The sequence below is a fragment of the Salvelinus namaycush genome, chromosome 14 (genome assembly GCF_016432855.1).
Source record: "Salvelinus namaycush isolate Seneca chromosome 14, SaNama_1.0, whole genome shotgun sequence".
Lineage (NCBI taxonomy): Eukaryota > Metazoa > Chordata > Actinopteri > Salmoniformes > Salmonidae > Salvelinus > Salvelinus namaycush.
This window is the reverse complement of record NC_052320.1, coordinates 40227572-40252900: the sequence shown is the minus strand read 5'-3', so window position 1 is coordinate 40252900 and position 25329 is coordinate 40227572. Positions and strand designations below refer to the sequence as shown.

The window sequence follows — 25329 nt, the reverse complement described above, 5'->3', positions numbered from 1 at the left end:
GAGGGTCTGACTCTGTTAGCTTGTGACATTCCATCTCTGACTAGTTGCCAGGTCTGGTCAGTCATAACCATAACCCTGTGCCCTTTCACACACTCTCTGACTGGGTTTCTATGGCGACAGACAGTTAGTCACACATACATACACACACACACACACACACACACACACACACACACACACACACACACACACACACACACACACACACACACACACACACACACACACACACACACACACACACACACACACACACACACGCACAGTTTATTGGCATAGAAATAATCAACCTTTGATAGCTGTTATTATTTCCTTTCAGTTGATCAATGTTATCAGCTTTGCTGTGAGTCAGATGTATATGTGTTGTAAAGTATAGAAAAGGAGGTCTCATACTACAGTGGGAAGACCAAACTAGCTTGACCTGGCATTCCTTGCTATTATTTAGCTTGTTTAAACATGGCTCTATGCCTCAAATTGGCATATAGTCTATCTGGGGCAAAGAACGCAATGACTATTCAGAGAAGATCCTTATGAATCAGGGAAACATAGTTGAAAGCAGAAGGAAAATAAACAATGTAATGTGAAAGGGTAAATGTTTTACAGTTCAAAGCACCACAGTCATATACTTTTTTTAAATATATTCTTTAAGCCTTTATTTAGCAAGTCAGTTAAGAACTAATTCTTATTTACAATGACTGCCTACCCCGGCCAAACCCGGATGACACTGGGCCAATTGTGCGCCGCCCTATGGGACTCCCAATCATGGCCAGATGTGATACATCCTGGATTCGAACCAGGCACTGTAGTGACGCCTCTTGCACTGAGATGCAGTGCCTTACACTGCTGTGCCACTCGGGAGCCCGAGCGACTTATTCTGGCCTATTATAACATGTTAAATCAATCCATATGTAACTGTTCATACATACCTTATGACTGACTACAAGCACTTTGAGTAGATTGACTGCACTTCTCTTCCTGACGTGTACACTATTACACACAAAATGTGTGGTCGTATCTCCTGATGTTTTGACTGAAATGTGAATTCATAGTGAACCCCTCTGCATCCCAGATGAGTTGCTGAGGTAGGGGACTTTACCGTCCAGATGTTGATGAATATGATGAATTATTAATAGATTCTAAATTCTGCCTGGCAGGGACAATTATCCTGGGCTATTTAGATGTTTTGCATTCCTCCGCTCCCAGGGTTGTCAATGGTTACCAACTATTCAGGAGGACAGAGTTCTCTCCCAGCCAGGTCCTTGTTATCGGTTCTCATATGACACTCTATTCCCTACATAGTGCATGTACACTCATGAACCATTTAACATTAGCCCTGATCGACTAATAGGTATGTTAGCTCAACTAAACGAAACAGCCACCATGCTGATAATGGAACTAGAGGAAGTGCACACTGAATAAAGAGACACTATTTGTAGCTCCAAAACAAACTCTTGTGAATATATGGAGTTTTCTGGGTGCCAGGCTGTTGCTTTAGCTAACTTGTCGCTTTCTTGCCAATGTTCTCTTGCCAATGTTTGGCATGACATTTCCAAAGCAGCTGGCTGAAGCAGAAACAGATTGGCATCTAAGCTGCAGGACTAGCTAGGATGAGGAAAATAAAGACATAACAAGATGTGTAAACCCCAAAATGTGTCACCATAAACCCTGTTTCCCTGGGTGATGTCAGACTGTGCCTCCCCTCTGATTGGTTTCTAAATGAAATGTCATTGCTATGATGACATGGCTGTATTGTTTTGTTCCTTAGGGGGAGGAGCTAGAGTGTGACTTTGGGAACGAGCAGCGGTATGATTTCCGATGGCTGGAGGACAGCTCAGGGGTCAAGTGCAGTGGAGTGACGGTGAGTACAACCAATCATGTTCCAAGAGTAGCTGTCACGCAACACAATCTTTGTAAAGGGCCAATAAGAAATAAGCTGTTTAGTGTGTGGCCAATTGAAGCCATGCTTACTGGTAGTGTATGGTGAAATGGCCAATCAGCGGGCTTGTCTCTCTTACCATATAGCTAACCACTGTGGAGAGGAGTCAGGTGTTTCAGCTCAGTTTGCGTAGAAAGGGACACCTGGACAAATACATCGACAGCCCTAAACCCATGACAGGTATGAGCGCATGCACGCACACACACACATTTGTCTTACTATACTTGTGTGGACCAAAACATTTATTCCCATTCAAAATCTTATTTTCCCTAAACTTAACCCTGACACCAAACCCCTAACCCTGAACCTAACCCTATCTCCTAAACCTAACACTCATTCTAACCCTAACCCTCTTTCCTTGTGAGGACCCGAAATATCCTTGTTTTGCTATCTTTGCGAGGACTTCTGTTACCCACAAGGATAGTAAAACCACACACACACACACACACACACACACACACACACACACACACACACACACACACACACACACACACACACACACACACACACACACGCCAGCATATTCTCAAAGTTAACAGGCCATGTGTTTACCATGTGAGCCCTTAGAGCAGAAGAACAGCCCTGGCCCACAGCCAGAAATACGGCATACTTTATTACAAGATTGATGCTTCATACCGTGCTCAGTCATCAAAACACACACACAAGCGCACGTGATTTCTCTATGGGAGGTGCTGGAACATGGACATGCTCATCTGTTTCTCTTTTCTTTCTGTTCATATGTCTCTCTGTTATTTCTATTATGCTGAAAATATTTTTTATCCAAAGCATCTGACATAGGCTCAGTATAATATATTCAGCCCATACGGTTACGTGATGTAGCTTGTATGTTGCTAGCATGCTGTATTGTAATAATAAAGCTCTCTCCCTCTCCCTCTCCCTCTCCCTCTCAGTGGAGGTGTATAACTGTGGGGTGGGCAATGGGGACTGTTCCCAGTGCTGGGGACGTGAGAACCTGGGACATCTGTGTGGCTGGTGTGACAACAGCTGTAGACCCAGGAATGACTGCCAGTATATGAATAGCCAGTGTCCTGACCCCGAGATCACCAAGGTAGGAATGCACACACACACACACACACACACACACACACACACACACACACACACACACACACACACACACACACACACACACACACACACACACACATACATACATATCATGTCCCATCCGCAAGATCCATAAGACTGAACCTATACTCTAGTGTACAGTGGTTCTTCCTTTAAAGTTGTGTCATACTGCAGTACACCTTGCGGGCTGCCGCAGAATTCTATGGTACTTTATTTAATTGTCAGCCATTGTTGCCATTAATGCTAGTTAGTGCTAGTTTGACCACCAGAGGGCATTTTTGAGAAGCATTTGACAGTTTTTAATATTGGCTGTACCTTTTTTTGTGAGAACATAGTATATGGGATTGATTTTAAGAAATGTAGTTTAATTAATTGGATTAAGATTATGGTGTTTTTATTCCAAGAAAAACGAAAAACAAAACCCTGAGGGTGTCCGTTAGGACAATATGGCGCTGTACAACGTGACCGGTCGGGAGTAGGCTGACCAAGAGCAAAATAATCCTAACATTTCCACACCCTAATTGTAGGCTAACCAATACCCAAACGGAGATTTTGTGAAAATAAAAATCGCATTGATTTATCGAGACCAGTCCCAGCTTGTCTCAGAGCATTATGAAACGGTGGTGAAATAGTTCACCACACGGGGTTAGGCTGTTGCTTCAAATCCTATTATAACAATTGGATGACTTTGGGTGTTCCAGTAAGCAACAATTTGTTGCCTTCAATAGCCTACTTTATTCTGAAAAATGTATCCGTAACTCTGCCAAGCCTACAAACAAAGATGAACTGGTGAAGGCCATCAAGACGTTTTGGCTTGAGAAACTGATGATGCAACATTCCAACAAATTCCAACAAATATTTCATCTCAGCAAGGTTTTACCCGTGGTCGTGGAGCTGGGGTTTACTGTGCAGAAGTTGAAATAAACATCTGCATTTTGAAAGTTTTTTTAATTGTTATTTTATGAACGAAAGCATAAAGATGTTGATGAGCAGTTACTCTGTAAAACTTTAGAGTACTTAAGCATCAAATAAATTGCAAATTGGGAGGGATTTTCACACCAACAGTAGCCGGGCTATTAAACTAATCGTTGGATAACAGATCGGCTCTCGGAACTCATTAAGAGGCGGCTTCTATCTTCAATATGATTTAAATGCCACAATGTCACAAATAATTGAAAACACACAACATGAGCAGATTAACTTGGTAAAAAATGATGATATTTTGGAGAAGATTTCATTTCAAATGACCGAAAGTGAGCGATTGTAATCTGAATAAAGGGAAAAAGGCCGTTCTTGAACATGGGGTGAGACATTCTTACTAATTTGTAAATAAAGACAGTTTGTTCTATAGAATTATTTATTGGGGTTTTTAGAGGGAGAGAAACCAAAAGCCCACCATGTCAAGCGAAATTCACGCATTGTATTTACCCAAGTTCTCTCTTAACTCTAGAACCACTGACAGTTTTGTTGTTGTTGCCCGATGCAGGACTCTAGTGCCAGAGGAGAGACTCTCAGAAAACACTATAGAATTAATTGCCACAATTTAGACTACTGTAATGATTCCCTGATGGGAAAATCAAATCATATTTGTCACATGTGCCTTACAGTGAAATGCTTACTTACAGGCTCTAACCAACAGTGCAATTTCAAAAAAAATGTTTTAAGTATTAGGTGAACAATAGGTAAGTAAAGAAATAAAAACAACAGTAAAAAGACAGTGAAAAATAACAGTAGCGAGGCTATATACAGTAGCGAGGCTATAACAGTTACAAGGCTATATACAGGCATGATAAACAGAGAGTAGCAGTAGCGTAAAAGAGGGGTTGGCGAGTGGTGGATGGCGGGACACAATGCAGATAGCCAGGTTAGCCAATGTGCGGGGGCACTGGTTGGTCGGGCTAATTGAGGTAGTATGTGCATGAATGTATAGTTAAAGTGACTATGCATATATGATAAACAGAGAGTAGCAGCAGCGTAAAAGAGGGGTTTGGGGGAGCACACAATGCATATAGTCCGGGTAGCCATTTGATTACCTGTTCAGGAGTCTTATGGCTTGGGGGTAAAAAATGTTGAGAAGCCTTTTTGTCCTAGACTTGGCACTCCGGTACCGCTTGCCATGCGGTAGTAGAGAGAACAGTCTATGACTGGGGTGCCTGGGGTCTTTGACAATTTTTTTAGGGCCTTCCTCTGACATTGCCTGGTGTAGAGGTCCTGGATTCCAGGCAGCTTAGCCACAGTGATGTACTGGGCCGTACGCACTACCCTCTGTGTTGCCTTGCGGTCGGAGGCCGAGCAATTGCCGTACCAGGCAGTGATGCAACCGGTCAGGATGCTCTCGATGTTGCAGCTGTAGAACCTTTTGAGGATCTCACGACCCATGCCAAATCTTTTTAGTTTCCTGAGGGGGAATAGGCTTTGTCGTGCCCTCTTCACGACTGTCTTGGTGTGTTTGAACCATTCTAGTTTGTTGCTGATGTGGACACCAAGGAACTTGAAGCTCTCAACGTGCTCCATTACAGCCCCATTGATGAGAATGGGGGTGTGCTCGGTCATCCTTTTCCTGTAGTCCACAATCATCTCCTTAGGCTTGGTTATGTTGAGGGATAGGTTGTTATTCTGGCACCATCCGGCCAGGTCTCTGACCTCCCCCCTGTAGGCTGCCTCGTCGTTGTCGGTGATCAGGCCTATCACTGTTGTGTCGTCTGCAAACTCAGTGATGGTGTTGGAGTTGTGCCTGGCCATGCAGTTGTAAGTGAACAGGGAGTACAGGAGGGGACTGAGCACGCACCCCTGAGGGACTCCAGTGTTGAGGATCACCATGGGAGATGTGTTGCTACCTACCCTCACCACCTGGAGGCGGCCCGTCAGGAAGTCCAGGATCCAGTTGCAGAGGGAGCTGTTTAGTCCCAGGATCCTTAGCTTAGTGATGAGCTTTGAGGGTACTATGGTGTTGAACGCTGAGCTGTAGTCAATGAATAGCATTCTCACGTAGGTGTTCCTTTTGTCCAAGTGGGAAAGGGCAGTGTGGAGTGCAATAGAGATTGCATCATCAGTGGATCTCTTTGGGCGGTATGCAAATTGGAGTGGGTTTAGGGTTTCTGGGATAATGGTGTTGATGTGAGCCATTACCAGCCTTTCAAAGCACTTCATGTCTACGGACGTGAGTGCTACAGGTCTGTAGTCATTTAGGCTGGTTGCTTCGTGTTCTTGGGCACAGGGACTATGGTGGTTTGCCCGAAACATGTTGGTAATACAGACTCAATCATGGACATGTTGAAAATGTCAGTGAAGACACCTGCCAGTTGGTCAGCACATGCCCGGAGCACACGTCCTGGTAATCCGTCTGGCCCAGCAGCAGTGTGAATGTTGACCTGTTTTGTAGATCTTACTCACGTCGGCTACAGAGAGCGTGATCACACAGTCGCCCGGAACAGCTGATGCTCTCATGCATGCCTCAGTGTTGCTTGCCTCGAAGCGAGCATAGAAGTGGTTTGGCTCCTCTGGTAGGCACATGTTACTGGGCAGCTCGCGGCTGTGCTTCCTTTGTAGTCTGTAATAGTTTGCAAGCCCTGCCGCATAAGACGAGCGTCAGAGCCGGTGTAGTACGATTCAATCTTAGCCCTGTATTGACGCTTTGCCTGTTTGATGGTTCGTCGGAGGGCATAGCAGGATTTCTCATAAGCTTCCGGGTTAGAGTCCCGCACTTTGAAAACGGCAGCTCTACCCTTTAGCTCAGTGCGAATGTTGCCTGTAATCCATGTCTTCTGGTTGGGATATGTACGTACAGTCACTGTGGGGACGATGTCATCGATGCATTTATTGATAAAGCCAGTGACTGATGTGGTGTACTCCTCAATGCCATCGGAAGAAACCCAGAACATTTTCCAGTCTGTGATAGCAAAACAGTCCTGTAGTTTAACATCTGCTTCATCTGACCACTTTTATATCGACCGAGTCACTGGTGCTTCCTGCTTTAATTTTTGCTTGTAAGCAGGAATCAGGAGGATAGAATTGTGGTCGGATTTACCAAATGGAGGGCGAGGGAGAGCTTTGTAGGCGTCTCTGTGTGTGGAGTACAGGTGATCTATAATTTTTTTCCCCTCTGGTTGCACATTTAACATGATAGAAATTTGGTAGAACTGATTTCAGTTTCCCTGCATTAAAGTCTCCGGACACTAGAAGCACCGCCTTTGGGTGAGCGGTTTCCTGTTTGCTTATTTCCTTATACAGCTGACGGAGTGCAGTTTTAGTGCCAGCATCTGTCTGTGGTTGTAAATAAACAGCCACGAAAAGTGTAGCTGAAAACTCTCTAGGCAAATGGTGTGGTCTGCATTTTATCACCAGATACTCTACTTCACGCGAGCAAAATCAGATTTCGTGCCTCAGCTGTTGTTTACAAATATGCACAGACCACACCCCCCTCGTCTTACCGAGTGTGCTGTTCTATCTTGCCGGTGCAGCGTATATCCCGCTAGCTGAATATCCATGTCATCATTCAGCCACGATTCCGTGAAACATAAGATATTACAGTTTTTGATGCCCCGTTGGTAGGATATTCGTGATCGTACCTCGTCCAATGATTGCACGTTGGCGAGTAATATTGACGGTAACGGCAGCTTTGTGTCCTCTGACCCGCGTCTCTTCCTCTTGCAAATAACTGGGATGTTGGCCTTGTCGGGTGTTCGGAGAATGTCCTGTGCGTCCTGCTTGTTGAAGACATTTTTTTTGTCTAATCCGAGGTGATTGATCACTGTCCTAATATCCAGAAGCTCTTTTTTGCCGTAAGATATGGTTGCAGAAACATTATGTACAAAATAAGTTAGAAATAACGCAAAAGAAAACACATCATAGCACAATTGGTTGGGCGCCCGTAAAACTGCTGCCATTTCTTCCGGCGCCATTTTCAAAATCATTCTGTTAGGGGATTTCAATACTGATGTCTGCAAAAAGGATAGCCCAACCCACAATGTATTTATGCACTTCTGTAGATCACTTGCTCTGACCCAAATGATAAAAGATCCCACCAGGGTATGTGAAACAGTGCAAAGTACGATTGACTTAATATTGGTGTCTGATAAATCTCAAATATCGCAGAGTGGAGTAATAGTCTATGGAATCAGTGATCATTTTATTACATTTTGCATAAGGAGGATTTTAAAGATGTATTTAAGTGTCACAAAACTGTTAAAATCAGAGGACTCAAAAAATACTGTGTAGAAAAGTTTAGGGAGGAAGTGGGTAAAATTGACTGGTCACCTGTGCTAGATAGTGTAGGGGTAGACAGTGCCTGGGAAGCCTTTAAATGTAGATTCCTTGTTGTGGTGAATGTGATGGCTCCCATTAGACGGGTCAGGGTAAAGCAGAGATCTAGCCCTTGGTTTAATCATGAGATTCTAGAATCTATCCATGCAAGGAATAAGGACTTTAAGAAATGTAAGAACTCTCAAGAGCAGTCTGATTTTATTATTGGACTGAACATCAGGGGGGAGATGATATATGAAAAAGCATAGTTTGCCAATGAATTCAACTCTTTTTTACTTCTGTTGCCAGCAAACTGGTTAGCAAGCTGCCCACCAGTTCTGGTTTGTATGGAAACAGCAACAAAGTATTATGCCGAGTTAGGGGTTCAGCCAAACTCTTTTTCTTTTGCAAAGGTTGCAACAGCCAAAATAGTCAGTATGCTAGCAGAGCTTAAATGCTGGATAATCCAGCATTAAATCCTGGATAATATTCATGCAAGGTTTCTTATAGATTCTGCTGAGAAAATTGGCCCTTGTATTTCACATATCGTTAATCTGTCTCTTGAACAAGGCATCTTTCCCAGGGACATGAAACAGGCTAAATTTATACCTCTGTATAAGAATGGGATAAAGTCTGACCTTGGGCATTATAAGCCTGTATCTATTCTCAGTATAACATCAAAGATCCTGGAGAGAGTTGTACATGAGCAAATGTTTTCATATGTCAACAAACAAAGTCTAATGTATGATTTTCAGTTGGGTTTTAGAAAAACATACTCCACTGATTCATGTCTACTTTACTTGACTGACTTCATCAGGAAAGAGATTGATGAGGGAAATCTCTGTGGAATGTACTGCTTGACCTACAAAAGGCCTTTGATACAGTTAACCACTGTCTCCTAATCTCCTAAATGGAGGCACTGGGGTTAAGCAGTATCCATCTAGGCTGGGTAAAGTCCTATTTATCAGGTAGGGAGCAAGTAGTAGAGGTTAATGGTTCACGGTCTCAGGCAAAACTAATGAGTTGTGATGTTCCGCAGGGGAGCGTGCTTGGGCCTCTACTGTTTTTACTGTATATTAACGATATGAAAGATGCTTGTTCTTGCCTTATTTTCCTTTATGCGGATGACTCTACACTTCTGGTGTCTCACAAAGTAAAACTATGTCGGGGAGCATACTTGCACAGAGCTTACTGACATTAGCAAATGGCTTGGAGATAATAAGCTATTTCTGCACTTAAAACTGAGGCAATTATTTTTGGATCCAGACCGAAATTGACCTAAATTGAGTAGGTCAATGATCAAATCAGAGTGGAGATAGGTTAGGTAGGTCCTCTGAAATCAGAGTGGAGTTAGGTGAGGTGCTGACTACTAAATCCTCTGTTAGCTACTTGGGATGTATTATTGATGGAAGCTTGGGAGGTGTGCGCATGGCAAATAAAGTGCTAGGGAAGGTTAATGCCAGGACTAAGTTTTTGGCTAGAAAGTACAAGCTGTTTGATAAGGACTCCATGAAAGTGCTAAGCCACTGCCCTAATTCAATGTCATTTTGACTACGCTAGTACTTCCTGGTTTGGGGGCTTATCTAAATTTATAGGCAGGAGCTGCTTTCAGAAACTGGCTGCCTGTTGAGGCTAGGGTGTCCCAGATTAGACTAGGTTTGGTTTACATGAGTATTTATGGTTCTGCGCCCAGATATCTAACCGATTACTTTCCCTGTGTTAGGGATGCACACAATCACAGCACCAGATTAGGTGTTGCTAATCTGTGTTTATACAGGTTCAGGAGTAGTGCTGGGTAGAGGTCGACCGATTATGATTTTTCAACACTGATACCGATTATTGGAGGACCAAAAAAAGCCGATACCTATTAATCGGCCGATATATATATATATATATAGACACATTTGTAATAATGACAATTACAACAATACTGAATGAACAATGAACACTTGTATTTTAACTTAATATAATACACATAAAATCTATTTAGTCTCAAATAAATAATGAAACATGCTCAATTTGGTTTAAATAATACAAAAACACAGTGTTGGAGAAGAAAGTAAAAGTGCAATATGTGCCATGTAAGAAAGCTAACATTTAAGTTCCTTGCTCAGAACATGTGAAAGCTGGTGGTTCAATATTCACAGTTCTTCAATATTCACAGTTAAGAAGTTTTAGGTTGTAGTTATTATAGGAATTATGACGCGTCGACTATTTCTCTCTATACCATTTGTATTTCATATACCTTTGACTGTTGGATGTTCTAATAGGCACTTTAGTATTGCCAGCCTAATCTCAGGAGATGATAGGCTTGTAAGTCATAAACAGCGCTGTGCTTCAAGCATTGCTAAGAGCTGCTGGCAAACGCTGTAAAGTTTGAATGAATGCTTACGAGCCTGCTGCTGCCTACCACCGCTCAGTCAGACTGCTCTATCAAATATCAAATCATAGACTTCATTATAATATAATAAACACAGAAATACGAGCCTTTGATCATTAATATGGTAAAATCCGGAAACTATCATTTCCAAAACAAAATGTTTATTCTTTCAGTGAAATACGGAACCGTTACGTATTTTATCGAATGGGTGGCAACCCTAAGTCTAAATATTGCTGTTACATTGCACAACCTTCAATTTTATGTCATAATTATGTAAAATTCTGGCAAATTAGCTCGCAACGAGCCAGGTGGCCCAAACTGTTGCATATACCCTGACTCTGCGTTGAATGAACGCAAAAGAAGTGACACAATTTCCCTAGTTAATATTGCCTGCTAACATGAATTTCTTTTCACTAAATATGCAGGTTTAAAAAAATATCCGTCTGTGTATTGATTTTAAGAAAGGCATTGATGTTTATGGTTAGGTACATTCGTGCAACGATTGTGCTTTTTTCGCGAATGGGCTTTTGTTAAATCATCACCCGTTTGGCGAAGTAGGCTGTGATTCGATGATAAATTAACAGGCACCGCAGTGATTATATGCAACGCAGGACAAGCTAGTTAACCTAGTAATATCATCAATCATGTGTAGTTAACTAGTGATTATGTGAAGATTGATTGTTTTTTATAAGATAAGTTTAATGCTAGCTAGCAACTCACCTTGTCTCCTTGCTGCACTTGCGTAACAGGTGGTCAGCCTGCCACGCAGTTTCCTCTTGGAATGCAATGTAATCGGCCAAAATCGGCATCTAAAAATGCCTATTACCGATTGTTATGAAAACTTGCAATCGGCCATGCCAATTAATCAGTTGACCTCTAATGCTGGTAAAGGTACTTTCTTGTATACTGGAGCCTCAGAATGGAATGAGTTGCCTCTACCCATAAACGTTTGATGTCTTCTGTGCCCATATGAATAACCTCTATGATGTAACTGCAATGATGAGATAGATGTTCTTCTTCTTTGTTTTATGTTTTATTATTTCACTGCCATACGGTGTTTAACTTCATTCGATCTTGCCTAGCCATCTTATCTCAAGAGGACCACAATGGAAATAAGTCCCAGACTTTATTGTGTGTTATCCTCTATGATTTTACTCATGTGCATCTATGGCTTTTTCAAGTTTTATGTGTACTTGTTTTATAAAATGGTCGAATTAATAAACTAAACTAAACTACCGATAGATCAGCGTTCTAACTCCCCCTTGTGAAAGTATGGTGCAATGACAGAATGCCACCATCTACCACAAACGGCCATGGAAGAACCACTGTACACACAATTCTCCATCCGCTCATTATTGACTTAGGCTCACATTTAGAATAGGAAGTGGTTTTGTGTCACTTGACCTGTCACATGGTGTGGGGCGGGTGGGCACTGTGCCCTGCAGGTGCTTCTACACCTGCATTGCTTGCTGTTTGAGGTTTTAGGCTGGATTTCTGTACAGCACTTTGAGATATCAGCTGATGTAAGAAGGGCTATATAAATAAATGTGGTTTGTCTCGTGATGAGGGTTTATTTTGGAAGGGGAAGTCTTTTTACAGAGCCTCATTAAACCAAGTCAATCTGAAACAACACACTATATACTGTACTACTCACTGACTGGCTGACTCCACAGTACAGTCACACCACTTAGACACTGGCCCTTATGGAGGAACAACACAATTGATCTGGAGGGATGACAGAGGGCATGGGAACACAGAGAGAGAGAGAGAGAGAGAGAGAGAGAGAGAGAGAGAGAGAGAGAGAGAGAGAGCGAGAGAGCGAGAGAGCGAGAGAGCGAGAGAGCGAGAGAGCGAGAGAGCGAGAGAGCGAGAGAGAGAGAGAGAGAGAGAGAGAGTGTCTGTGCATAATGTTTGAACTCTACGCGGTCACCCACAGGAATAGAATAGAGCATTACACGATGTGACCACACTTCAACCACATGGGTCAAGTGTATTTGGTTGCAGATCTCACTGTGGTCTCCTCTTTGTGGTCATTAAACTTCATTATTGGGAACACATGGTTTCAACAGTTGGTTTGGATTCATCTGGGTGACCGTGCTCTTTTGTACCGATACTTTGAACCTCTGTGGTTATGCCGCTGTGTTTAGAGCTGCGTTAAAACCCATTTTGAACGCTTCTGAATGCTGCCTTTATCTGTGCTGCAGTTGCAGACGGGAAGTACGGTTCACATGAGGCCCAGTCGGCCTAAACACTTCCTGTAGATTAAACCTGCCTTGCCTGGCCCAGCAGGGAAACAAAGGAGTCTGACTGACACACACACACACACACTCACACTACCACTCAAACAATCGATAATATCTTACACACATGGATACACCTTTACTCAAACGCCAGCAAGGATTTAGAGGCACAACTCACAGACTAGTAGCTGTTACCACTGTCAGCACACTCAGTGTCCCTGCTTGACTCTCTGTATCAGCCATTGTGTCATGACTCATGGACTGTTGAGTGTCCATCTGTGTGTGTATCCCACTGAGATGACTGGGGTTAGATGTGTTGAAATCCTCAATGCGTGGGCAGCTCAAAGACACAAACACACATGCTCATAAACGCACACACACACACTGGAATAGCTGCCTCAGGAGAGAGGTGATTGTAAGGCAGGAAACTAGGGCTGTGGTTGTGGGAGTGTGATGCAATGCCTTGGCAGCCATGTTTTCCCAGACAGAGAATCACCAGGAGTTAGTTAGAGTAACAGTCAGTCAGAGTTCTCAGCTTTTACGGGGGAGTATCTGTTCTCCCACAGTATCACCCGTGGTTTACTGTTACCCCGTATGCTACAGTGACTGTGTATAAAGGTTGTATGGGCTGTTGCTCTAAGGTTTTCCTTACTAGGCCACATTTCTTCTTAGTCAGCTTTCAAATGGTTGGGAAATCAGTAATTGTAGCATATTCTTTGAGTAGAAGTCTAATCAAATGACAAATAATCATCCCAAATGTGTTCGATGGGGTTGAAGTCAGGGCTCAGTGCAGGCCAGTTTCTGTATGGACCTTGCTTTGTGCAAAGGGGCATTGTCATGCTAAAACAGGAATGGGCCGTCCCCAAACTGTTGCCACAAAGTTGGAAGCACAGAATGTCATTGTATGTTGTAGCATTAAGCATTAATTCCTCGTCTGGTCTCTTTTCTGCACCAGGGTCCAACCTTACCAATTCACAAAAGTATTGTGCAAGTACCAGGTTTTGAACACTAGATGCCGCTGTTCTTGCTATACTTTTTTTTTGTTGCCATTTTGCTGGTTTCTTGCGTCTATTAACTTGTTATGGCTGCAATCCCGTTAACGGGATAAGTGTCATCAACAACCGCTGAATAGCATAGCGCTAGATTCAATAATAAAGCGGAGTCAATCACCACCTTCCGGAGACACCTGAAACCCAACCTCTTTAAGGAATACCTAGGATAGGATAAAGTAATCCTTCTAACCCCCCCCCCCCTTAAAAGATTTAGATGCACTATTGTAAAGTGGCTGTTCCACTGGATATCATAAGGTGAATGCACCAATTTGTAAGTCGCTCTGGATAAGAGCGTCTGCTAAATGACTTAAATGTAAATGTAAATAATATTACAAAAAATATTTATATTCATGAAATCACAAGTGCAATATAGGAAAACACAGCTTAGCCTTTTGTTAATCCACCTGTAGTGTCAGATTTTGAAATTATGCTTTACAGCGAAAGCAATCCAAGCGTTTGTGTAAGTTTATCGATCGCTCGACAAAACATTAAGTACACTTAGCATCAAGTAGCTCGGTCACGAAAATCAGAAAAGCAATCAAATTAATCGTTTACCTTTGATGATCTTCGTATGTTTTCACTCACGAGACTCCCAGTTAGACAACAAATGTTCCTTTTGTTCCATAAAGATTATTTTTATATCCAAAATACCTCAGGAAAGAGCGGTCACGACAACGCAGACAAATTCCAAATAGTTTCCATAATGTCCACAGAAACATGTCAAACGTTTTTTATAATCAATCCTCAGGTTGTTTTTAAAATATATAATCGATAATATATCAACCGCAAATGTCTTTCACAGTAGGAGAGGGAAAAACAATGGCTGTCCAAACTCAGTTGCGCGAGCAAAGTTCATGTGACCACTTGACGAGATGTTATCGTTCTGGTTCATTTTTCAAAATAAAAGCCTGAAACTATGTCTGAAGACTGTTGACACATTGAGGAAGCGATAGGAAAATAAATCTGGTTCATATCCCTTTAAATCCAGCAAAGGGAGGCTATGGAACATGGAGTTTTCAAAATAGAAGCCACTTCCTGTTTGGATTTTCCTCAGGGTTTCGCCTGCAATATCAGTTCTGTGTTACTCACAGACAATATTTTGAAGGTTTTGGAAACTTTAGAGTGTTTTCTATCCAATACTAATAATAATATGCATATATTAGCAACTGAGACTGAGGAGCTGGCCGTTTACAATGGGCACCTTTTCATCCAAGCTACTCAATACTGCCCCTGCAGCCATAAGAAGTGAAATATATCACAACATGTCGTTTGCAGCTTTGGGTTCTAAACCGCTAGATCTGTCTCATTGGTTAAATAAATAGTGTGGTCATCCTCCATTTAAGCCAGTCCTCCATGAAAGCAATTCAGTTTGTCCTCCTTTTATGTTTAACCTGTGTCCACTAAATGGACTGTTTGTGTGGGGTTTATGTCCTTCGAAAAGATCTGGATTAGTTACTGTTATACCATTCATGGTGAACAAGCAAACTCTTAGGCTACAGCAGTTCTAATGGTTTCAATGTTATGGTCTTCTAAAACGCACACTGTTAATTTATTGAATATTATCCGAATAGCTTAATTTATAGCTTAATCAAATTATATTTCAACAAAATAATGTTTCAGGAATGCTAATCGTAACTACAGAAACAATTGCAGAACAATCAGAGATGGTGGGTATCGAAATTCTCTTTCTTGTGCTTTTTGAGGTCGTTCGACCCTAATGTGTTCTATGTGTCCGTAACGCTGCAGGTAACAAAGGCAGTTGTTGTCATTCCAGAGCCCGCGTTCTCGTTCCGTGGCATGCCAAGCCCCATTGTTTCAAATTAGTTTGATTGGAGTTTATTCAGTGTCCCAAAACAGGAACTGACAGGCATAGTTTATTCATGATATGAAGAGAGAGATACAGTGGGAGAGGGAGGGAGAGTACAGAAGTAAGGTTTCTTTCCTTTTCCTGTGTTTGTCTTCACATCCTCCTTCATCGGTGAGGGGGAGTTAAGATTGACTGCAACAGTATATACGGTCTCATACAGTGGGTCTGAACTAATAATGTCAGATGACGTCTGCAGTATGGTCTGAACACCTGACCCTGATATAATCTGGAGGCACGATCCTTTGAGGATCTTTATCCAAATGATTTAGTATGTTCAGAAGATCATACAATTCATAATTTCCTGTCAGGGTTACTTATAGCATTATAGAGATCTTCAGAGATCCTTTATTGTTGAAGGTGTTTTGGATCAGGAAGTTTCCTAATGTTATTGTACTGTACTGTCCTCCGCTCAGCTTGAGACTCATTCACAGAGGAGTGAGAGGTGCAAATGAGCAACATGGCAGCTAACGCTATCACTAACCACAGACATGCTAACACCAGAGAGTGAGATGCTCAGCGATACATAGTGTTAATTGCTGTACTTACCAAGTTGAGCTTGTGTGTGTGTGTGTGTGTGTGTGTGTGTGTGTGTGTGTGTGTGTGTGTGTGTGTGTGTGTGTGTGTGTGTGTACGTGTGTACGTGTGTACGTGTGTACGTGTGTGCGTGCATGTTTGTCACTATTTAATCTGAAAGCTTAAAACTGTAACTCATTTTGGGATAAGCTACTTGAAGCCCAAAAGCTTTGTATAACCAAACACTTACTGTACACTTACATCACACTCTTGGTCTTATACAGATTTAGGTTCTTGGTGGATTTATAACTGTTTGCTTTTATATGGTAATATACTGTAAGTATGTGTAACTTACACACTGTCCTCATTTCTCACTTTACCTCGGAAGCACAGTGTTTGTGTGTCTCAGCTGTCAATCACATGTCCACGTGAATTCCTTTCTTAAGGTAGACCCTCTGCCTCCCCTCTAACCCAGACCAAATGGGGGATAGAGCTGCAGCAAGCTGGAGCCAGACTAATAACACACGGTGTGGTCACAGCAACCTTGGGACACCAAGGCAAAGGGTCACTCTACGAAGCATGACGGCATTCCCAGCCGCGTCCTCAGAGCATGCGCAGACCAGCTGGCTGGTGTGTTTAAGGACATATTCAATCAATCCTTATCCCAGTCTGCTGTTCCCACATGCTTCAAGAGGGCCACCATTGTTCCTGTTCCCAAGAAAGCTAAGGTAACTGAGCTAAACGACTACCGCCCCGTAGCACTCACTTCCGTCATCATGAAGTGCTTTGAGAGACTAGTCATGGACCATATCACCTCCACCCTACCTGACACCCTAGACCCACTCCAATTTGCTTACCGACCCAATAGGTCCACAGACGACGCAATCGCAACCACACTGCACACTGCCCTAACCCATCTGGACAAGAGGAATACCTATGTGAGAATGCTGTTCATCGACTACAGCTCAGCATTTAACACCATAGTACCCTCCAAACTCGTCATCAAGCTCGAGACCCTTGGTCTCGACCCCGCCCTGTGCAACTGGGTCCTGGACTTCCTGACGGGCCGCCCCCAGGTGGTGAGGGTAGGTAACAACATCTCCACCCCGCTGATCCTCAACACCGGGGCCCCACAAGGGTGCGTTCTGAGCCCTCTCCTGTACTCCCTGTTCACCCACGACTGCGTGGCCATGCACGCCTCCAACTCAATCATCAAGTTTGCGGACGACACTACAGTGGTAGGCTTGATTACCAACAACGACGAGACGGCCTACAGGGAGGAGGTGAGGGCCCTCGGAGTGTGGTGTCAGGAAAATAACCTCACACTCAACGTCAACAAAACAAAGGAGATGATTGTGGACTTCAGGAAACAGCAGAGGGAGCACCCCCCTATCCACATCGACGGGACAGTAGTGGAGAAGGTGGAAAGTTTTAAGTTCCTCGGTGTACACATCACGGACAAACTGAATTGGTCCACCCACACAGACAGCGTTGTGAACAAGGCGCAGCAGCGCCTCTTCAACCTCAGGAGGCTGAAGAAATTCGGCTTGTCACCAAAAGCACTCACAAACTTCTACAGATGCACAATCGAGAGCAGCCTGTCGGGCTGTATCACCGCCTGGTACGGCAACTGCTCCGCCCACAACCGTAAGGCTCTCCAGAGGGTAGTGAGGTCTGCACAACGCATCACCGGGGGCAAACTACCTGCCCTCCAGGACACCTACACCACCCGATGTCACAGGAAGGCCATAAAGATCATCAAGGACAACAACCACCCAAGCCACTGCCTGTTCACCCCGCTATCATCCAGAAGGCGAGGTCAGTACAGGTGCATCAAAGCAGGGACCGAGAGACTGAAAAACAGCTTCTATCTCAAGGCCATCAGACTGTTAAACAGCCACCACTAACATTTAGTGGCCGCTGCCAACATACTGACTCAACTCCAGCCACTTTAATAATGGGAATTGATGGAAATTATGTAAAAATGTACCACTAGCCACTTTAAACAATGCCACTTAATATAATGTTTACATACCCTACATTACTCATCTCATATGTATATGTATATACTGTACTCTATATCATCTACTGCATCTTGCCATCTTTATGTAATACATGTATCACTAGCCACTTTAAACTATGCCACTTTATGTTTACATACCCTACATTACTCATCTCATATGTATATACTGTACTCTATACCATCTACTGCATCTTGCCTATGCCGTTCTGTACCATCACTCATTCATATATCTTTATGTACATATTCTTTATCCCTTTACACTTGTGTGTATAAGGTAGTAGTTGTGGAATTGTTAGGTTAGATTACTTGTTGGTTATTACTGCATTGTCGGAACTAGAAGCACAAGCATTTCGCTACACTCGCATTAACATCTGCTAACCATGTGTATGTGACAAATAAAATTGGATTTGATTTGATTTGCCAAGGTGACAGGGACCTCTGGACCTGCTGGATAGACGTTCCCTTAAACACAGATCTAGGACCAACTTTCCCACCCCCAATTCCCTAAACTAGAATGGGGAAAAAAACAAAGCTGACCTCAGATCAGCCTCTAGGAGCAACTTCATCCTTCATCATTGTTTCCACTCTAGACCACACTAAGCTAGCTATGCTACACTATGAGTTGATGGTAGATTGCTTTTGCCTGGGAGCCAGAGATGGCTATCTCTGTTGTTGTTTTTCCTTGGTGATGGAAGTGGTAAATACTCTTGCCGTCCTCTCCATGGCTCCTGAGAGAAGCACTGGGAGAAGAAAGGCCAGGGTTGAAATGATCTGTGAAAGAGAGCATGCTTCTGAGCGTCACAGGAGTAAATGGGACGGAGGTATGTAGGGAAAATAGGCTACTGGAGGATTGGGAGTAGAGGCTGGCTCCATCGCTGAAGATTGCTGTCTCTCTCACCTTCACACACTACCCTATCACCTCTCCCCCATATTCACTCTAACTCTCTTAGCTCAATATCTGCCCCACTCCTTTCCATCTACCTCTCCGTCTTTCCTCCTTGTAGCTCTCTCTTAGTCTCACTTGAGTCCTGGAAGAACTATTCAGGTTGCACTCAACTAGCACAGATACAGGGCTGTAGCTCAGAGAGGTACAGACTGACGAGCCCTCTATATGAAACCTGATCCCAAGCTGAGTCTGTCTCAATTATATCTGAATCTTGAGCTGAAGAGCAATCCCAACAAGCACATCATGTTCTGAAAACCATATGTTTCTTAGAGCTTGGTGAGAGTGTGGTTGTCCTATGATTATTTTGCATACAACTTTCCCACAACTTTCTGGGAATGGTGCAGGATAGTTTTGTGGCTTTGGAATATACTCAGTACATTTAAGGACAAAAAAATTGTATTTTCTTGGTATTTTCATTACTTTAACAGAACGTTTCCTAAAAGTTCAAACTTGGCTATAATAATGTTGGTAATGTCCTAGGAACGTTCTCCAACTGGTTGACATTGGGAACGCTCTCAAATAGTTCAGAGAACGTTAAGAAACAATGTTCTTCAGTGGGAATTTCAGTACTTCAGCATAACGTTTCATACAGGTTTCCTCATGGTTCTAATTAAAGTCATGTTCTCAAATTGTTCATAAAAACAACTTTCCATAAAAACAAAAAGAAAACTTAAGAAACGTTAAAAAAAAAACGAATAAACATATACCTTCCATTCTCAGCATCACCAAAACTCTCTCTATCCTCAAACTTGTTAAGTGTGTTCGGGTGTGTTGGCCACGCCCACTGATCTTAATGAGTGCTTGTGTCCTTTGAAATGGGGTCTGTTTGAATAGACTAAAATGAACAGCTTTGTGTGCGTAAAACAACATTGGCATGCTAGCTCCATCCTGGTGGTGTGGTGGAATAATTCCATTAATGGAAAACCAAAGGTCATAGGTATCAAATCCCACTGATGTGTCACATATGTATCAAATCTCACTGATTTGTCACAATAAAAAATAAATGTGTTCATTTGGATATTACTTAAGGAAATTAATTTTCATGTGTTCTATCTGTGATTAGATTTGTAAAAAGTTAATCCAAAATAAATTGTGGTGTTATTAAAGTCCAGCTCCTCAGAGTAGAAACGGGAGGACCATCCTCCTCAGTGAATTTCATAAAAATAAAAATGGATTAAAACACACTGTTTTGCAATGAAGCTCTACAGTAGCCTCAGCAGCACTCTGTAGGGTAGCACCATGGTGTATCTGGAGGACAGCTAGCTTCTGTCCTCCTCTGGGTACACTTCAATACAAAACCTAGAAGGCTCATGGTTCTCAACACCTTCCATAGACTTACACAGTAATTATGACAACTTCTGGAGGACGTCCTCCAACCTATCAGAGCTCTTGCAGCATGAGCTGACATGTTGTCCACCCAATCAAAGGATCAGAGAATTAATCTAGTACTGAAAGCATAAGCTACTGCTAGCTAGCACTGCAGTGCATACAATGTGCTGAGTAGTGGACTCAAAGACAGAGAAATACAATAGTTGAACAGTTTAAAGAAAAATAAATCTTCCAAAATTAAGGAGTATTGATTTTTTCACTTTCATTTGTGAGTACAGCTAGCTAGTTTAGCCTACTCAAACACCCGTCTCAAACAGAGAGGGATGCTATGTTAGCTAGCTGGCTATGGCCATCCAACACTGGAACTCTTCCAAGTCAAGGTAAGCTTTTGGTTGTATTCATTTATTGCCACCGAGGCCTGCCGGTGTAACTGCTAAACTGCTTTCTGACTCTACGCTGTACTGCATGATTGTAGTCAAATCAAACTTTATTTGTCACATGAAAACATTTACCAAGTAGACTAAAATAAAAAGTAACACAATAACAAGGCTATATACAGGGGGCACCGGTACTGAGTCAGTGTGCGAGTGTATTTATAATTTTTTTATTTAACCTTTATTTAACTAGGCAAGTCAGTTAAGAACAAATTCTTATTTACAATGACGTCCTAGGAACAGTGGGTTAACTGCCTTGTTCAGGGGCAGAACAACAGATTTTTACCATGTCAGCTTGGGGATTCGATCTAGCAACCTTTCCTTGCCGCCCGGTACAGGTGAGTTGAGGTAATAAACTGGTCCTGAATATCTCTTTAAACTAAGAGCATTGTATTTGGTACAAATCATTCCCTAAGTTCTAGACCTCAGCTGAATCTGGTAATGAATGGAGTGGCTGTTGAACAAGTTGAGGAGACTAAATTACTTGGCGTTACCTTAGATTGTAAACTGTCCTGGTCAAAACATATACATTCAATGGTTGTAAAGATGGGGAGAGGTCCATCCGTAATAAAGAGATGCTCTGCTTTTTTGACATCACACTCCAAAAAGCAAGTCCTGCAGGCTCTAGTTTTGTCTTATCTTGATTATTGTCCAGACGTGTGGCCGAGTGCTGCAAGGTAAGACCTAGTGAAGCTGCAGCTGGCCCAGAATCAGAGGGCTGATATATCAGAGGGCTGATATAAATACTATGCATGCCAGTCTCTCTTGGCTAAGAGCTGAGCAGAGACTGACTGTATCACTTCTTTTTATAAGAAACATTTGTTGAAAATTCCAAATTGTTTGCATAGTCAACTGACATACAGCTTTGACACACACACACACTTACCCCAGAAGACATGCCACCAGGGGTCTTTTCACAGTCCCCAAATCCAGAACAAATTCAAGAATGCATACAGTATTATATAGAGCCATTATTGCATGGAACTCCCTTCCTTCTCATATTGCTCAAATTAACAGCAAACACTTCACGGCACAACGCCTGTGCCCTATTTGACATAGTTTGTATGTATTGATATGTAGGCTACTTTTAAATTGATGTAGTTCTGTCCTTGAGCTGTTCTTGTCTATTACTTTTCTGTGTTATTTCATGTTTTGTGTGGACCCCAGGAAGAGTAGCTGCTGCTTTCGCAACAGCTAATGGGGATCCTAATAAAATACCAAACACCAAAATTGTGCACTGAAGTCCACAAGCGAAGGGAATAGGTGAGAGGAGGAGAGCACGTAGATAGTTAGGAGAAGGAATGTAAGATGTGCGTGACTAGCTGTAGGGAAGTCAGGCGCAGGAGAGCAGAACTGGGTAATAACCGGAGCAGTTTAATGTGCAAAACCAACGGCACCCAGAACAACAAAATATGGGTACAAAATAACCTGTCGCGAACCAGTCAGAGTGCACAAACACTTTACAACAAACAATTTCACACACAGACATGGGGGGAACAGAGGGTTAAATACAGGTAGCAGATAATGGACCCTATCAGATATTTATGTAGTTGGTGCTGTATATTAATATACGTGGGATCGAACTTGAACAATTATTTGCTAGTTTACAGTTGTACAATTTACAGTTGAAGTCGGAAGTTTACACACACCTCACATGCTGACCTGACCAGACATCACGTGCGTGAGTGTCACAAAATAAATTTAGAAATCCATGTTATTCAATTATTGCACCCACACTGCTCGCGCGCGCCAATGAGCGTCTGCGTTGCCAAGGGCTAACACGGAACCAAAACTGGCTGCGCGCGTGCGCCATCGTGCACCATCGTGCATAAATGTATTTTGTCCACCCACACCAAACGCGATCACGACACGCAGGTTAAAATATCAAAACAAACTCTGAACCAATAACATTGATTTGAGGACAGATCGAAAAGCATTAAACATGTATGGCAATTTAGCTAGTTAGCTTGCACATGCTAGCTAATTTGTCCTATTTAGCTAGCTTGCTGTTGCTAGCTAATTTGTCCTGGGATATAAACATTGAGTTGTTATTTTACCTGAAATGCACAAGGTCCTCTACTCCGACAATTAATCCACACATAAAACAGCCAACTGAATCGTTTCTAGTCATCTCTCCACCTTCCAGGCCTTTTCATCTTTGAACTTATATGGTGATTGGCATCTACACTTTCATAGTATTACCACGACGACCGGCAAAACATTTCGTCTTTCAATCACCCACGTGGGTATAACCAATGAGGAGATGGCACGTGAGTACCTGCTTCTATAAACCAATGAGGAGATGGGAGAGGTAGGACTTGCAGCGCGATCTGCGTCAGAAATAGGTATGACTTCTATTTTAGCCCTTGGCATCGCAGATGCTCGTTGGCGCGCGTGAGCAGTGTGGGTGAAATAATAGAAAAACATGGATAAAAAAAAAAAAAAAGCAAAGCTCGCGCACGTGATGTGTCCGGTCTGGTCAGCATGTTAGCCCTTGGCAACGTATATGCTTGTTGGCGTGCGCGAGCAGTGTGGGTGCAATAATTGAATAACGTGGATTACAAATGTTATTTTGCAATGCTGGCGCACGCGGCGTGTCCGGTCTGGTCAGCATGTAAAATAGAAGTCATTCATATTTCAGATCACGCTGCAAGTCCTGCCTCTCCCATCTCCTCGTTGGTTATACATGTTTAATGCTTTTCGACCTGTCCCCAAATTAATGTCATTGGTTCAGAGTTTGTTTTGATATTTTAACCTGCGTGTCGTGATCGCGTTTGGTGTAGGGGGACAAGATACATTTATGCACGATAGCGCACGATGGCGCACGCGCGCAGCCGGTTTGGGTTCCGTGTTAGCCAAATACATTTATACTCCGTTTTTTACAATTCCTGACATTTAATCCTAGTAAAAATTCCCTGTCTTAAGTCAGTGTAACCGATGTGAAATGGCTAGCTAGTTAGCGGTGGTGCGTTTTGTGGAGCGATGGGTAACGATGCTTCGTGGGTGACTGTTGTTGATGTGTGCAGAGGGTCCCTGGTTTGCGCCCGGGGTGAGGGGACGGACTAAAGTTATACTGTTACATCAGTTAGGATCACCACTTTATTGAAATGTCAGAATAATAGTAGAGAGAATGATTTATTTCAGCTTTTATTTCTTTCATCACATTCCCAGTGGATCAGAAGTTTACGTACACTCAATTTAGTATTTGGTAGCATTGCCTTTAAATTGTTTAACTTGGGTCAAATGTTTCGGGTAGCCTTCCACAAGTTTCCCACAATAAGTTGGGTGAATTTTGGCCCATTCTTCCTGACAGAGCTGGTGTAACTGAGTCAGGTTTGTAGGCCTCCTTGCTGCACGCCCTTTTTCAGTTCTACCCACAACTGTTCTATGGGATTGAGGTCAGGGCTTGTGATGGCCACTCCAACACCTTGACTTTGTTGGCCTTAAACCGTTTTGCCACAACTTTGGAAGGATGCTTTGGGTCATTGTCCATTTGGAAGACCCATTTGCGACCAAGCTTTAACTTCCTGACTGATGTCTTGAGATGTTGCTTCAACATGTCCACATAATTGTCCTTCCTCATGATGCCATCTATTTTGTGAAGTGCACCAGTCCCTCCTGCAGCAAAGCACCCCCACAACATGATGCTGCCACCCCCTTGCTTCACTGTTGGGATGGTGTTATTCGGCTTGCAAGCCTCCCCCTTTTTCCTCAAACATAACGATGGTCATTATGGCCAAAGAGTTTGATTTTTGTTTCATCAGACCAGATAACATTTCTCCAAAAAGTACGATCTTTGTCCCCATGTGCAAACCGTAGTCTGGCTTTTTTATGGCAGTTTTGGAGCAGTGGCTTCTTCCTTGCTGAGCGGCCTTTCAGGATATGTCAATATAGGACTCGTTTTACTGTGGATTTAGATACTTTTGTACCTGTTTCCTCCAGCTTCTTCACAAGGTCCTTTGCTGTTGTTCTGGGATTGATTTGCACTTTTTGCACCAAAGTACGTTCATCTCTAGGAGACAGAACGCGTCTCTTTCCTGAGCGGTATGACGGCTGCGTGGTCCCATGGTGTTTATACTTGCGTACTATTGTTTGTACAGATGAACGTGGTACCTTCAGGTGTTTGGAAATTGCTCCCAAGGATGAACAAGACTTGTGGAGGTCTAAAATAAAAATTCTGAGGTCTTGACTGATTTCTTTTGAATTTCCCATGATGTCAAGCGAAGAGTGACTGAGTTTGAAGGTAGGCCATGAAATACATCCACAGGTACACCTC

The 25329-nt window shown here is 42.8% G+C and overlaps 1 protein-coding gene across 1 annotated transcript in view; it reads left to right on the top strand.

Moving 5' to 3' along the window:
• Positions 1-25329, top strand: part of LOC120059514 (plexin-D1-like) — a 100012-nt gene that overhangs the window by 41696 nt on the left and 32987 nt on the right. Inside the window, exons 10-12 of the mRNA XM_039008633.1 lie at positions 1766-1858; positions 2023-2116; positions 2851-3008. Coding sequence (XP_038864561.1) covers positions 1766-1858; positions 2023-2116; positions 2851-3008 — 345 coding nt within the window. The remainder of the gene's footprint in view (positions 1-1765; positions 1859-2022; positions 2117-2850; positions 3009-25329) is intronic.